Here is a 13,527-nt window from a genome sequence, read left to right on the forward strand (position 1 = left end):
AGATAGAGAACCCAAATGAGCCATGCTGAGGCTTATGACCTACAGAACAGAGAGGTAATAATAAATTTGGGTTGTTTTAAGCCTCTGAGTTTGTAATAACCAAAAAAAGAAAAAACAAACCCATTGCCTTCGAGTAAAGTCTGACTCACAGCCACCCTACAGGACAGAGTAGAACTGCCCTATAGATTTTTCAAGAAGGGCTTGGTGGATTCAAACTGCCGACCTTTTGGTTAGCAGCTGTAGCACTTAACCACTACACCACTAGGGCAGTATAAAATTAATAGAGGGTAAAAGTAAGAAGAGGGGATTCAGGAGGGAATATCATTAGAAGAAAGATCTCTAGTTACCCCTGGCAACCAACTTAATAAGTGCTGGTTGAGCCCTGCCAACACTGGTTTCCAAAGACTTTGCTCTGCTGGCCTCTTGCCTGATATCTCCATCTTCTTTCTTTCCCTCTCTTTGGCTTCATTATCTGTACTTCAACAAGTACCAGGCACAGGTGGGCACCTCCAACAACCTATGAGACTCTTAGTTTTTGGAAAATTCCTTCCTCCCTAGCTAGGCTCTGAATCTACATTATCTAACAGCAACTAACAATCAAAGCCTGAAAAGAGTGACCCCCCCCCCCCATTTCCCCACCTCCGCTCTTGTCATAGTAAACCAGTTCTCAGTTCTACTGTTGGGAAAAACACACTCACACCTCCAGTTCCCACCGCCTATACTTCCTTAAACAGACCACACAACACAGTATTTGGCAAACCACATGGAAGGCAGATATGGTGGTCACTCACCTTGATTTTGAGGGAGTCGGTATCATAGGGGCTTGGTGTAAAATCTGTGTGCACTCTAGCACGACCACAGAATGGTCCTGTATAGGGAGCTTCATCATCAAGCCGAAAGCTGTCCCGGTTACTTGTACCATCTGAACAACTTGTTACTCCGCCTGATGAAAGCAGAGGTTAAGAGGTCGTCTTACAGAGAGCTCGTAATGCTTTGAACCATCATCTGGACACAAATGAGGAATGAGTATATTGAAGCATTGGATGGCTGCCTTCTCCAGGTTTTCTAATGCTTGATTCTTGTTTCTTGCCACTCTGCATTAGTGACCTCTCTCCTCTGAGCTATTTCTAACCTTTCTCCAGCCAATCTGGGTCCAACCACTAACCCAAATGTCCTCTCACTTCTGTCTCTGTGATTTGATCCAGGAGCGCAGTGTATTGGAACTTGCTAGAGAGGCAGGTGGTATAGGTTTAACCCTGTATAAGCCAGGCAATTAATTTTGGACATATAAACCAAGAAAGTGACTCTGTGTGATATCGATCGCAGAGGGGTCAAGGTGTGAGACTGCAAGGTTCACTATAACATATCACAAAAATATCCGCTAGACTTCCTACGATGTACCAAATGCCATTCCGAGGCAACATCTCTGCATGTAAAAGGTGGCACTTTTGCTCCTGAAGTGTGATGAGACGAGGAGGAAGTGGGCCTGGAAGTCTGTCCCCCTAAGTGGTTCAAACTTGTTCTAAACGGGGCTTTCTAAACTGGTCCAAATCCTTGTTCACTGGTTCTCTTTCTTTCTGATCTTTAGCCAGAAAGAAAGAGAAAAAGAGAGAGAGAGAAAGAAAGAAAGAAAGAAGATGCCAGCCTTTGCTGCCAGCCTAGGGGCAAGAAAGATTCTCAGTGGTGTTAACTTCCAGTTTCTTCACCATTCTCAGTCATCAGCTCACTTCCTCCTTCAGTCCGGCCCTTTGGTGTTCTGTTCATTGTGAGGACAGCTGCATTTCACTACCACACCTTATGTAAATAAGGTAAAGATTTTTCTAGATGCTCCAACTTGTATATGAACTGGTATGAAAGAAAGGGGAGTAATCTAATCACAGAAGTTACTTCATATATGATAAGAGTTAAACACGCTTCCACGGCTTCACATCCTCCCTTCCATGACTAGCTCAGATCCTGGCTTTTCACGGTACATTCTAGTTAATAAAATTCTCCCCACGTTCCAGACCACTGTCTAGAATTTTAAAACTTGCAGCAAGAATGAGTATTAATAAAATCTAAATTTCACACACACACAAATAGATTCCTCAAATGTTTCCGTACTAGTTATTTTCACAAAATAACCATTGTACAGCCGAAAGTGGAATGGGAATAAAATTCACAATATTTGAAACATCTGGCCTTTGTGATCCATCTTCAGTAACGGGAAAGAGTCGATTTAAATGGAAATGGAAAATAAACTTTGCAAAAACATTTAAAAGCCCTGAAAAGATTAGAGGGATATGCAACAGTTTGCACATAAAAAGCCCTAAGGCACCCTGCAGTATCAGTAGTTCTGTCTGAACATTGTAGCAGGATATGTGACTAAATCCTGAGTGCTTTCGCTTCTCAGAAAAATATCAATGTTCATTAAAAAAGCCTTGTTGGACATTTGCTAATGCCTTTTTGTCCCCGAATTGGTTACACTCAACCATTTAGTATTTATATATTGTTTTTACTTACTAATATAGGATCAAGACCTAAAAATTAAGTTAAGAATGGATGTGAATGTCCTGCACTTTTCAGAATGCTTCAGGAAAAAAGGAGAGAAAAAATAAATGAAAGAAAGGAAAGGAAGAAAAAAGAGAGACTGAAGGTGAGAAAGGAAAGGGAGAAAAGGAGAGAGAGAGGGAAGGACTGAGTAAAAGGGAGAATGAGCCAGGAAAAGGAAGAGGTAGAAGGGAGGGAGGAAGAGGAGAGAGAGCAGGAGGGGAAGGAAAAGGGCAGAAGAGACAAGGGAGATGAAGGGAAAAAGAAAAAAAAGGGGTTTCATTTATTTAAATTTAAACAATTAAAAAAAAAATTTGACACAACATACTTCACCTCTCCCCGGCATATATTTTTATTTGGGGGATGCCAATCTGATTACCCAACATAACCTTTTTGGAGCATCTCTCGATAGCCCTGCTGACTCTAGTGTTAAAAGTTTTAAAACAATACATAATTCTGTCTCATGTATTATGTATCCTTCTGGACAATAGCAACTCTATACAGATTCGATACACCCTACATTTTTACCATTTCTCTTATCAAGCACTGGAACCTTGGTTGCTAATTTGATAAACAAGAGCACACAGGAGCAAAGGAGTTGTTTTTAATTAACTTAAACTGGACCTCAGATCTAGAATCTTGTCACTTAGTCTGTAGCCTTACTTGATGAGCTCTGCCCACTGTAGAGACTATCCATGGAGTCACTGGCTTTGAGGGAGACCTTCTCAGTGTGGGTCCCAATTATGGGGTCACTGTTCCGACACGAGTGGGTATCCTCTCCATCTTCCTCATCCTTCGGTAAAACATAAAGTATCACAGGTTAAATGCAGAGAACAGACTTCCATGGAGATGTTCACTATGTGCATTGATTTAACAAACAAGACATATTTCAGCAGTAAAGTAGTTAGGAATATATCAGCACAAAATATGAGCATGATTAATCTTTAGTTGAGTTCCTAGCAAAACATTTTACAGTATACTCGGGAAAATTCTTTAGATAAAACCAGTGTGGAATTCAACTGAAATTATAATGCTTCATTGTTGCAAATTAGGATGAATAGCTTATCAAGACTTCTTAATCAGAGACAGTAGACTTATTGACATCTGTGCTTTATCTGTTATTCAACACAAGTTTATAGAATACCTTCTATGTACCAGGCACTTTTTTGGGCACTACAGATTCTCTCGTGGCACAGTGGTTAAGAGCTCGGCTGCTAACCAAAATGTCGGCAGTTCGAATCCAGCAGCCACTCCTTGGAAGCCTTATGGGTAGGTTATACTCTGTCCTATAGGGTTGCTATGAGCCTGAATCGGCTGGACAGCAATGGGTTTGGTATTTGGGTTTTACAGATGCCGTAGTAAACAAGACGACAGGCTCCCTGCTCTAATGAGGTACAACCTAAAATATTAGGCTATGTGTGTATGTGCGTGTTCATTTTGATACATATGCTATGAAAAATATAAAATTGGTGATGTGACACAAATTGGCTACTAGCATTAGGGTTGGGGAAGGCTGGCTGATTTAGATGGGGTAGCTTCCAAAGATCTCTTAAATAAGGTAATTGTTCTAACTTCTTCACGTGAATAATAAAAAACGTAATTTATGTAAAGATTTGATGGCAGAGTCATCCAAGCAAAAGGAACAGCAAGTAAAGAAGAATTAAATTTAGAATTAGCTTGAGTTGTACGGGCAAAAGCTACAATCCCAATGCCACTGGTGTTGTGTGGGAGAGAAGTGTTAGGATAGGAGTTCAGAAATGTAGATTGGAGCCAGATCACGAAGAGTGTTATAGACCACATGAGGTGGTCACGAACATGTGTCACAGAGATCTTTTGCTGCAGGGACTCTATGTGACTGACAACCACACCAAGTGCCTCTCTAGACTCACCACGGAATTTGCCCTAAGGCCATGCTCCCAGGCAATGACTGATACAGTCAGGATCCATTCAAGCCATTTTGGAAGGACCTGAGACTGGAGTAAATGAGAATTTTGGCTCAAGGGCTTTCCATCAACCCGGCCAAAGCTTTCTCAGAATGGTGTTGCAGCCTGAGACCCTCTTTTCCCAACCCTTCTTCCTTTCCCAACCCTTCTTCCTTTCCCATCTCTTTTCACAGACGTCAGACCTGAATTACAGCCTGAAAGCACTCCCTGTCCGTCTCTCTTCCTCCCTTTTATTTTTCACAGGAATTTTCCTCAATAAATCTTTATCTTGGGGTCTGCTTCTCAGAGGACCAGAACGAATGTATCATAGTAATGGAGTGCATTGTGAAAGCATTGCGAAGTTTTTAACAGGGCAGTGATGTTGTCTGATTTTCACTTTTCTAGGTCTCTCTAACTTCCATGTGGAGAATGGATTTTATGAGACTAAGAGTGGAAGACAGGAAACCAATTAGATTATTATGGCAATCCAGGCAAGAAAGGTTGGTGACTATGTATAAAGCAGGAGCAGTTTAAATGGAGAAGAGGCTTTAGATAAGCTTTGGAGTTAGAACCAATGTGATATGCTGACATGAATTGCCGTGAAAAGTAAGAGAACAAAATCATTTAGAATGGTTCTTAGGGTTTTTTTTCTTGTTTGTTTCAACATGTAGGATTATGATGGTCTTGTTTATTGTACTATATATATATATATATATATGCAGAAATGTAGAGAATCAAGGTTTCAGTTTGCAGTTTGGTATATATAGGTATTCCCTGACTTACAGTGGGGTTCTGTTCTGATGACACCGTCATAAGTCAGTTCTGATATAAGTCAAATATTTCTTTTTTTTTTTAGTTTTCGTTATTATTGCCGTTTATTATCAGTGTCTTTATAAATCCAATCTTTATTTGTCTTTGTGGGTTGGAAACATTATATATAAACTTACAGATATATTTCCACATGCAAAAGAATGAAGTTGGACTCAACACACACCGTATAAAAAAATTAACTCAAATGGACCATACACAAAATTTAAGCTAAAACTATAAAACTCTTAAAAGAAAAAAACATAGGAGTAAATCTGCATAACCTTAGGCTAGGCATTGATTTCTTAGGTAAGACACCAAAAGCACAAGCAACAACAACAAAAATAGATAAATTGGACTGCATCAAAATTTGAACCTTTTGTGCTACAAACGATACCATCAGGAAAGTGAAAAGACAACCCACAAAAATGGAGAAAATATTTGCAAATGATACATCTGATAAGAGACTTGCATTCAGAATACATTAAAAAAAAAAGAAACTCAACAATAAAAAGTTAAATAACTCAATTAAAAATGGGGAAATGATGCAAATAGGTATTTTAAAAAAGATACAAAAATGGTCAATAAACCCATGAAAATATTCTAAACGTCATTAGTCATTAGGGAAATGCAAATAAAAACCACAATGAAATTCCACTTCAGACCCACTAAGGTGGCTAGAATCAAACGACGGACAATAAAAAGTGTTGACAAAGATATGGAGAGATTAGAACCCTCATACATTGCTAGTGTGAATAAGAAGCAATGCATCTTCTTAGAAAAAGTTTGCTAGTTTCTCAAAATATTAAACACAGAGTTTACCATATACCCAAGAGAAATAAAAACCCAGGAAACGTATATCCACACAAAAGCTTGTACACAAATATTTACAAGTAGTGTTGTCCATAAGAGCCAAAAAGTGGAACAAGCCAAATGCCCATAACTGATGAATGGACAAATAAAATGCAATATACCCATTCAATGGAACATTTTTTGGCAATCAAAAGGACTGAAGTTCTGATACATGCTACAACATGTGTGAAATGCTATTCTTCACATACAAACTGCGTGATTATTCTGAGCCTCAGTTTCTTCCATTAAAATGGAAGTTACAATACTTTCTTCCACCGAACTTATTGGCATAATGGATAAGGAACAAAATAAATGCTTAAGTACCTTGTGAAACATTAACTGCTTCTATGTCTAGAAGAAGAACCTATTCAACATTTTAAGAAATTTCTAATAGAAAAATATAAGTGATTAAGAGAACGCACTTACCTTGTCCTCAGAAAGGGCTTTTATGTATTTTTTACCCATTTTTTTCTTCATGGTCCAGGAAATAGCTCTCATTTTTTTACCCAGACTTTTATTTTGTTCTCCATTTTCATGTATGGGTTCACCATCATACACCTAGTTAGAATTGTTTAGAAAAGACAAAATAATAACCAATAAAAAGATTTCATAATAACACTGTTGGAGAAAAGATTTCGAGTTTGTGGACTTTCTATACCTTATGCCAAATGACTGGGACACGGAATGTATTTTCAAAGTGGTCCAGGCCCATTTACCTGTGTTACAAACTCGAACCTAAGTTGCACATCTGCACTATTTTTATAGAATTTTGACTATTTTTAGATCTGTGTAGAAAAATCAGTTCTTTTTTTTGTTGGTCAAAATAAAATTAAATACCAATTAGGTGTGTGAGTGGTTATGTCCATATAACCAAAACCAGGCCAAACCTGTGGCCTTCAAGTTGATTCTTACTCAGAGAGACCCTATAGGGTGGAGTAGAACTGCCCCATAGAGTTTCCAAGGAGCAGCTGGTGGATTCGAACGCCAACCTTTTGGTTAGCAACTGAGCTCTTAAGCACTGTGCCCCCCACCCCCGCCAGGCTCCATATAGTTGGGGTATATTTTATTGCAGACTTTAGAAATGGCCATAGCATCAATCTGTGCTCAATGGGAGTTAAAATATCCTTTTGCTTCTTATAGAAATGGACACGGTCATGGTTATTTTTAAGAAGTTTTGGACTTAATTAAATCCACAGAGAGGCTGCAATTTTTTTTCGCCTTAGCAAATTTCTCACTATCTCAAGCAGTAGTAAATACAAACTTCTTCAAGCCATTAACACAGAAATTTTCATGTAATTCACATACTGAACTCATCAAATTTTTTATTTGGGCTACTTTTGCCTTGTTAAACTGATGATTTCCCATCTAACGTTGGAAAAAACCAAGTGTTCATAGCCCACGTGTCTCTATAACAGAAAAAAGATGATTTGATGCAATTAATCTAATATATATTATAAGGTAATACATATTATGGAATATAAAGCCTATATGAAAATTCTGGTGGTGTACTGGTTAAGTGCTATGGCTGCTAACCAAAAGGTCAGCAATTTGAATCCACCAGGCACTCCTTGGAAACCCTATGGAGCAGTTCTACTCTGTCCTATAGGGTCACTATAAGTTGGAATTGACTTGACGGCAACGGGTTTGGTTTTTGGTTTTTGAAAGCGCATATGAACTAAAATAGTCTCTCCACATCACCCCTAGCTACTTATCAGGCCTCCCTTGCTCACTCTAGCAGTGAGCAAAATGCAGTCCCCAAACCAGCAACATAGGCATCACCTGCGGACAAAAAAAAAAAAAAAGCCCTTTGCCATCAAGTTGATTCTGACCCATAGGGACCTATAGGACAGAGTAGAACTGCCTCCTAGGGTTTCGAAGGCCGTAATCTTTACAGAAGCAGACTGCTGCACCTTTCTTTCAAGGAACAGGTGGTGGGTTTGAACTGCCAACCTTTGGGTTAGCAGCCAAGCTCTTAAAGGCTGCACCAGTCACGGCTCCTTCCACCTAGATTCAATCTGTGTGTTAACAATCTCCAAGTGATCCTGATGGTCGCTAAAAGTTTGAAAAACTCTATGCTATTTTATTGCCACAGTAGTCGTCTTGCTGTTTCTCAATCATATTCCCACCAAGATTTGTATTAGCCTTTGCTGTTGGCTTCCCCTATTGTTGGGTGCCATCAAGTCCATTCTGACTCATAGTGACAACATGTGACAGAGTAGAACTGCCCATAAGGTTTTCTTGGCTGTAGTCTTTACAGAAGCAGATCACCAGGTCTTTTTCCTGCAGAGCTGTTGTGTGGGTTCAAACCACCAACCTTTCAGTTAGCAGCCTAGAGGTTAACCATTGCATCACCAAGGCTGGCTTCCCCTAGATATCCGTAAACACTTTTCTGCTTTCATCTTGTCTCTACTCACGTGTCATGTAATTGGAGAGATCTTTTCTGATTGATCAGCCAATTTTAAACAGTACACACTTACCCATACACTATGTATATTTATCCTGATGTAGTCTTCTTCTAGGCACTTAACATTACTTTAACATTACTCAATAATGTTTTGTTTGTTTGAATATTGTCTACATTTCCCACTATGATGTATGCCCCATGATACTAGAGATTTTGTCTATTCTGTTTATTCAGAGTTTCTAGAATAATTCTGGAGTCCCTGGATGATGCAAACAGTTAAGCACTTGACTACTATTCAAAAGGTTGGAGGTTCAAACCCACCCAGAGATACCTCAGAAGGTACTCCTGGCAATCTGCTTCCGAAGGTCACAGCATTGAAACCCTGTGGAGCAGTTCTAGTCTGCACACATGGGTCACCATGAGTCAGAATTGACTCAGTAACAGCTAACAACCACAGAATACTTCCAGGCACATAAGCAGCCTTCAATATCTTTTGAATGAATTAAACATGTCAAGAAGATTTTTGCAGTGAAAAAAAATTTTTTTTTTTAGGACATGTTTGGGAATATACAACCTTGATATCTCTGATTTTTCAAGAAAAGAACCCTTGGAAGTCATCAAGTCTAGTACTGCCCATCATTTCTGATAGGTGGGCAGCCTATTTTTGTTGTTGTTATTCTGGGAATATAAAAAATGATGGGAAACTTCTTTTTAGTAAAATTGAGTAATAGGAAGGTTTAAACATGTAGTTAACATCATTATTAATCAATATTTTGTTTTGTTTCATATCTTACCCCCAATTACCTATGAGCATTATGAATGGACAGCCAATTTAAGCCCTCATTGTACTTTATTAATTTCTATATTCTAGGTTATGAAGATGAAGATTCTTTGCTTAATTCAAAAGCCCTGAATAAAACAAAACTTGGGAGCACTTAAAAATTTTAGAGTTAACATTTTCCTTTTCTTTCTACTTAAACTTTATCTGTCTTCATTTTAACATTATTTTACTAACTAAAATAAAAAAGAAAGAATGTTATTTTTTGTACTGCCTAACTATTATCTAAGCTTCAAAAAAGCATACCACAGATATTTTTAATCCCAGCATTTTCTACCATTCTTTGCGGAAGCTTCAAAGAAAGTGCCCCAAAATATTTTTTAACTCTAACTGTTTTCTGTCATTGCCACTTGATGATGTCCTCTTTCATAGCCTGACTCACACGTGTGTTTAGATGTGTATTTATGTTTATTTTTGTTACCATATTTCTCCGTCTCTAGTTTCCAGTCTTCATGACAGTTTTTCTTCTGTCAATTCCACAGCACTTCCTGAGTGCTTAATGGAAATGCTGTCGTAAAATAGGTTGTCAATAAATATTTGCTGAATATAGGAATTCTGGATTGCTGAAAAATATGCAACCTATCAGCACTACCAGGTTTGTTCCCAAATTACTAGGATACCATTAATAATCAATGTGCCCCAAAGAGCCTGAGCTACTTTCATAGGCTACTCTAGAATTACAAAATAAGTAACAGTGGAATATGTCTATGAATGGTTAGAGAGAGTTTAAGGCTTATATAGGATGGAAGCTGAATATAAAATTTGATAAGCCTCTCACTATACATACATTGTGTTATGATACATTTTATTGTACACAATTGTATAAATATTAATATAAAATAATATTATATAGCTATATACAAATATGGAGCCCTGGTGGCACAGTGGTTAAGAGCTCAGCTGCTAACCAAAAGACTGGCAATTCCAATCCACCAGCTGCTTCTTGGAAGCCCTATGGGGCAGTGCTGCTCTGTCCTATAGGGTCGCTATTAGCTGGAACTGACTCAACAGCAATGGGTTTGGTTTTTGTTTTTTATATACAAATTTATATATAAACATGTGTATATAAATATATAGGAGCCCTAGTGGCACAGAGGTTAAGCCCTTGGCTGCTAACCAAAGGTCATTGGTTTGAACCCACCAGCCGCTCCTTGGGAGAAAGATGTGACAGTATGCTTCTATAAAGATTGAAAGCCTTAGAAACCTTATGGGGCAATTCTACTCTGTCCTATAGGATCATTTTGAGTCAGAATCGACTTGATGGCAATGGGTTTGGTTTTTTGGTATATAAATATACAGACAGAGAAAACGGATACACACATGTATATGTACTATGATGACATTTATAAGGTAGCATCAGATTACATTTTGTTCCATTTCTTTTGCCTAGAATATATATTGCTAAATTAAAAATATTTTCAAATGCTGTAGACACACAGAAATCCCAAAGGTACTTGGAGAAATTAGATACAACAAAAGGAAAAATTCTTTATGAAAATGCAGATGCCGTAAGTAGAATGAGTAATTAAGAAATGCATAAGATTGAAAACAGGTTGATCTAAATGAATGTATCACCTGTGGAGTTCCTGAATCAGGTTCAATGATAAACATACATTTTCAATTTTCTCAGTACTCCTCCTTCCTCTCTACTATTTTGTTAATCACTTACCACAGGTGGCCCCAGTTTATGAGATAGCGTAACAGAATGGCAGACTTTAGAATCAGACAAAAGGTTGAGTTCTGCCTTGGTGATTAGTTAACAGTGTAATTATGGGGTAATTTTACTAAATGAAGCATATGCAACTCTAAAATGGAAATAATAATAGTACCAAAGTTATAGGTAGGTAAATTGTTCAGCATTGTACCTGCTCATAGAGAGTGCTCAATAAAACGTAGGTATTGTTAGCATTATTGTTAATTATTAAGTAAGCCTAATTTTATGGAGAGATTTTCTTAAGCTACATTTAAAGTGTTCATGGTTTACAAATATGTATGTGTAATGGTCACCAATGAGACATTTCAGTGCACATGTAACAGTGTAATTGAGAGAAGTCATATGTGCTCATGAACAAGTATACGTTTAGTCACTTAATCATTTACTCATTTAAAGTGATTATAGCTTACATAAAATTTGTCATATGTATTGTTTTCTGGTGGAAATGCTTAGAAAGGTTGGAATTGTCTGTGTTACTTTGAATTGTTTTCTTAAGTTCATATTTTCCCTTCCCAAATATCTTCTAGTTTTCTTAGATAGTGTTTTAGTTAGTGCCCAGCATGCTGTTATTGTTAGGTGTTGTCTATTCCATTTTGACCCACATCAACCCATGGTGACACAGTAGCATTGACCCATAGGGTTTTCTTGGCTATAATCTTTACTGAAGCAGATCACCAAGTCTTTCCCTACAGAGCTGCTGGGTGGGTTTGAATTGTCAACCTTTCAGTTAGCAGTTGAGCACTTAACCATTGCACCACCAGGGCTCCTTGTCCAGCATGGTACTAAAAAAAAAAAAAACTATGTACCAAATAATTGTTTGTTCTTTTACCTTAAAAATATATCCAAGGCCCATGATTTGAAAATATGTGGGTTATTCTTACTGTAGTTTGTGAAAGTGATATTATCGTCATAATTTCTTTCATAGAGTGTTTGAAACCGAACCAAGACCAAGCCCATTGCCGGTGAGTTAATTCTGACTCATAGCAACCTTATAGAACAGGTAGAACTGCCCCTGCCCCATAGGGTTTCCAAAGAGCAACTGGTGGATTTGAACTGCTGGCCTCTTGATTAGCAAGCAGCCAAGCACCACCAGGGCTCTGAATAACATCCATAAAAATGAAATCAAATACTAACCTCAGTAGAATCATCTGGTTTTGATGTGAAATTATTCCGAAAACGGTCAAAATTCCCAAAGCTGCTGCTGCGCTATAAAGAAGGAAAGATAAAGGAAAATAAATTTAGAATTTATGGCTTCATTGTTAAAACTGATAATATTCTTGATTGTAATTTAATAAGCACCAGTTTCTTGCAAATATTACCTTAAAAAAGTTTTTCTCTCTGGAACATCCAAAGGCATTTAAAGTGTAACAATTGTTAGCATTTAATCTTTGCAGTCAAGAAAATATCTTCATAGTTTAATGTGAAGTGTTTACCACCTTGGAAAATGTCTGTTAAATAATTTTTAGTTTAGAGTATTATATTTGCTGTTGGGAATGCCAACTGAAAAACCTATAGATTCTAAACAGAGCCTCTTTTTTAAAAAAAAAAAAAAAAAATTGTGCTTTAGGTGAAAGTTTATAGCTCAAGTTAATTTCTCATACAAAAATTTATGTACATATTGTTTTGTGACATCAGACTGAGCCTTTTGGAATAAGCTAACCACTAACTTACTTCCACGAAGGAAGGGCATGTAGTGTTAACCAACTAATCAACCAATTAACCAACCAACAAACCAATACCAAAAACGAAACAAACAAAAACCAAGCATGAGAGTAGTTTACCACTATGCCTCTTAAAGACCAAGTGTATTGAAAAACAAAAATGAACACATAAATTTCCATTGCTAACTCTTGATCACTTGAAACTCTGCTGGATGTCAGAAAGAGATGGTGTACACACTGAGCTACCAAACAATCGAAAGCAGCACTTAGGCGTGCATTGAGGCCTAAGGTTGGGAGTAAAATGGGATCTTTCCACGTTTAACATGGAATTACAATGAGGCCTCTGTATCAGTATCATGCACTGAAGTTGAGAAAAGCTTGATACTTTAAAAGAAGACTGTTCCCTCGGATCCTTTTTACTTGCAAAGCTAAATTTTTATTCTGTTCACCTCACTTTAGTCAGGTAAATGCAAACACATGCTGATATGCCACAAAGTAAGTGATTCTTCTAAACACATTTAAAAAAATCTTTAGAGTCTCTGAGTCAAAAAATTGCTCTTTCCTCAGTGCCTATTTAATTTTCTATATTGTTTGGGATGGTGGATAACTGATATTATGTTCTTTGTGTACACATAAATCCCAAGAATCTGTTCTACCTTAAGAAATGTGTCTCATTCCAAGCTTATCGTATTTAAAAAAATAGGCTGGTGGTACTGAAAAATAACTTGGTGATTTGAAAAATTAAGAGCAGGAGTCAGTAATCTATAAAACCTTGCATTTTTCTTTCAGAAATCACAGCC

The 13,527-nt window shown here is 37.5% G+C and overlaps 1 protein-coding gene across 1 annotated transcript in view; it reads right to left on the reverse strand.

Annotated features, from left to right (window-relative positions):
* Positions 1 to 13,527, reverse strand: part of SAMSN1 (SAM domain, SH3 domain and nuclear localization signals 1) — a 59,982-nt gene that overhangs the window by 22,377 nt on the left and 24,078 nt on the right. The window contains exons 2-5 of the mRNA XM_010590359.3: positions 12,201 to 12,272; positions 6,537 to 6,668; positions 3,193 to 3,322; positions 792 to 943 (exon numbers count right to left, since the gene is read on the reverse strand). Coding sequence (XP_010588661.1) covers positions 792 to 943; positions 3,193 to 3,322; positions 6,537 to 6,668; positions 12,201 to 12,272 — 486 coding nt within the window. The remainder of the gene's footprint in view (positions 1 to 791; positions 944 to 3,192; positions 3,323 to 6,536; positions 6,669 to 12,200; positions 12,273 to 13,527) is intronic.

The sequence above is a fragment of the Loxodonta africana genome, chromosome 20 (assembly GCF_030014295.1).
Source record: "Loxodonta africana isolate mLoxAfr1 chromosome 20, mLoxAfr1.hap2, whole genome shotgun sequence".
NCBI classification, from domain to species: Eukaryota; Metazoa; Chordata; class Mammalia; order Proboscidea; family Elephantidae; genus Loxodonta; species Loxodonta africana.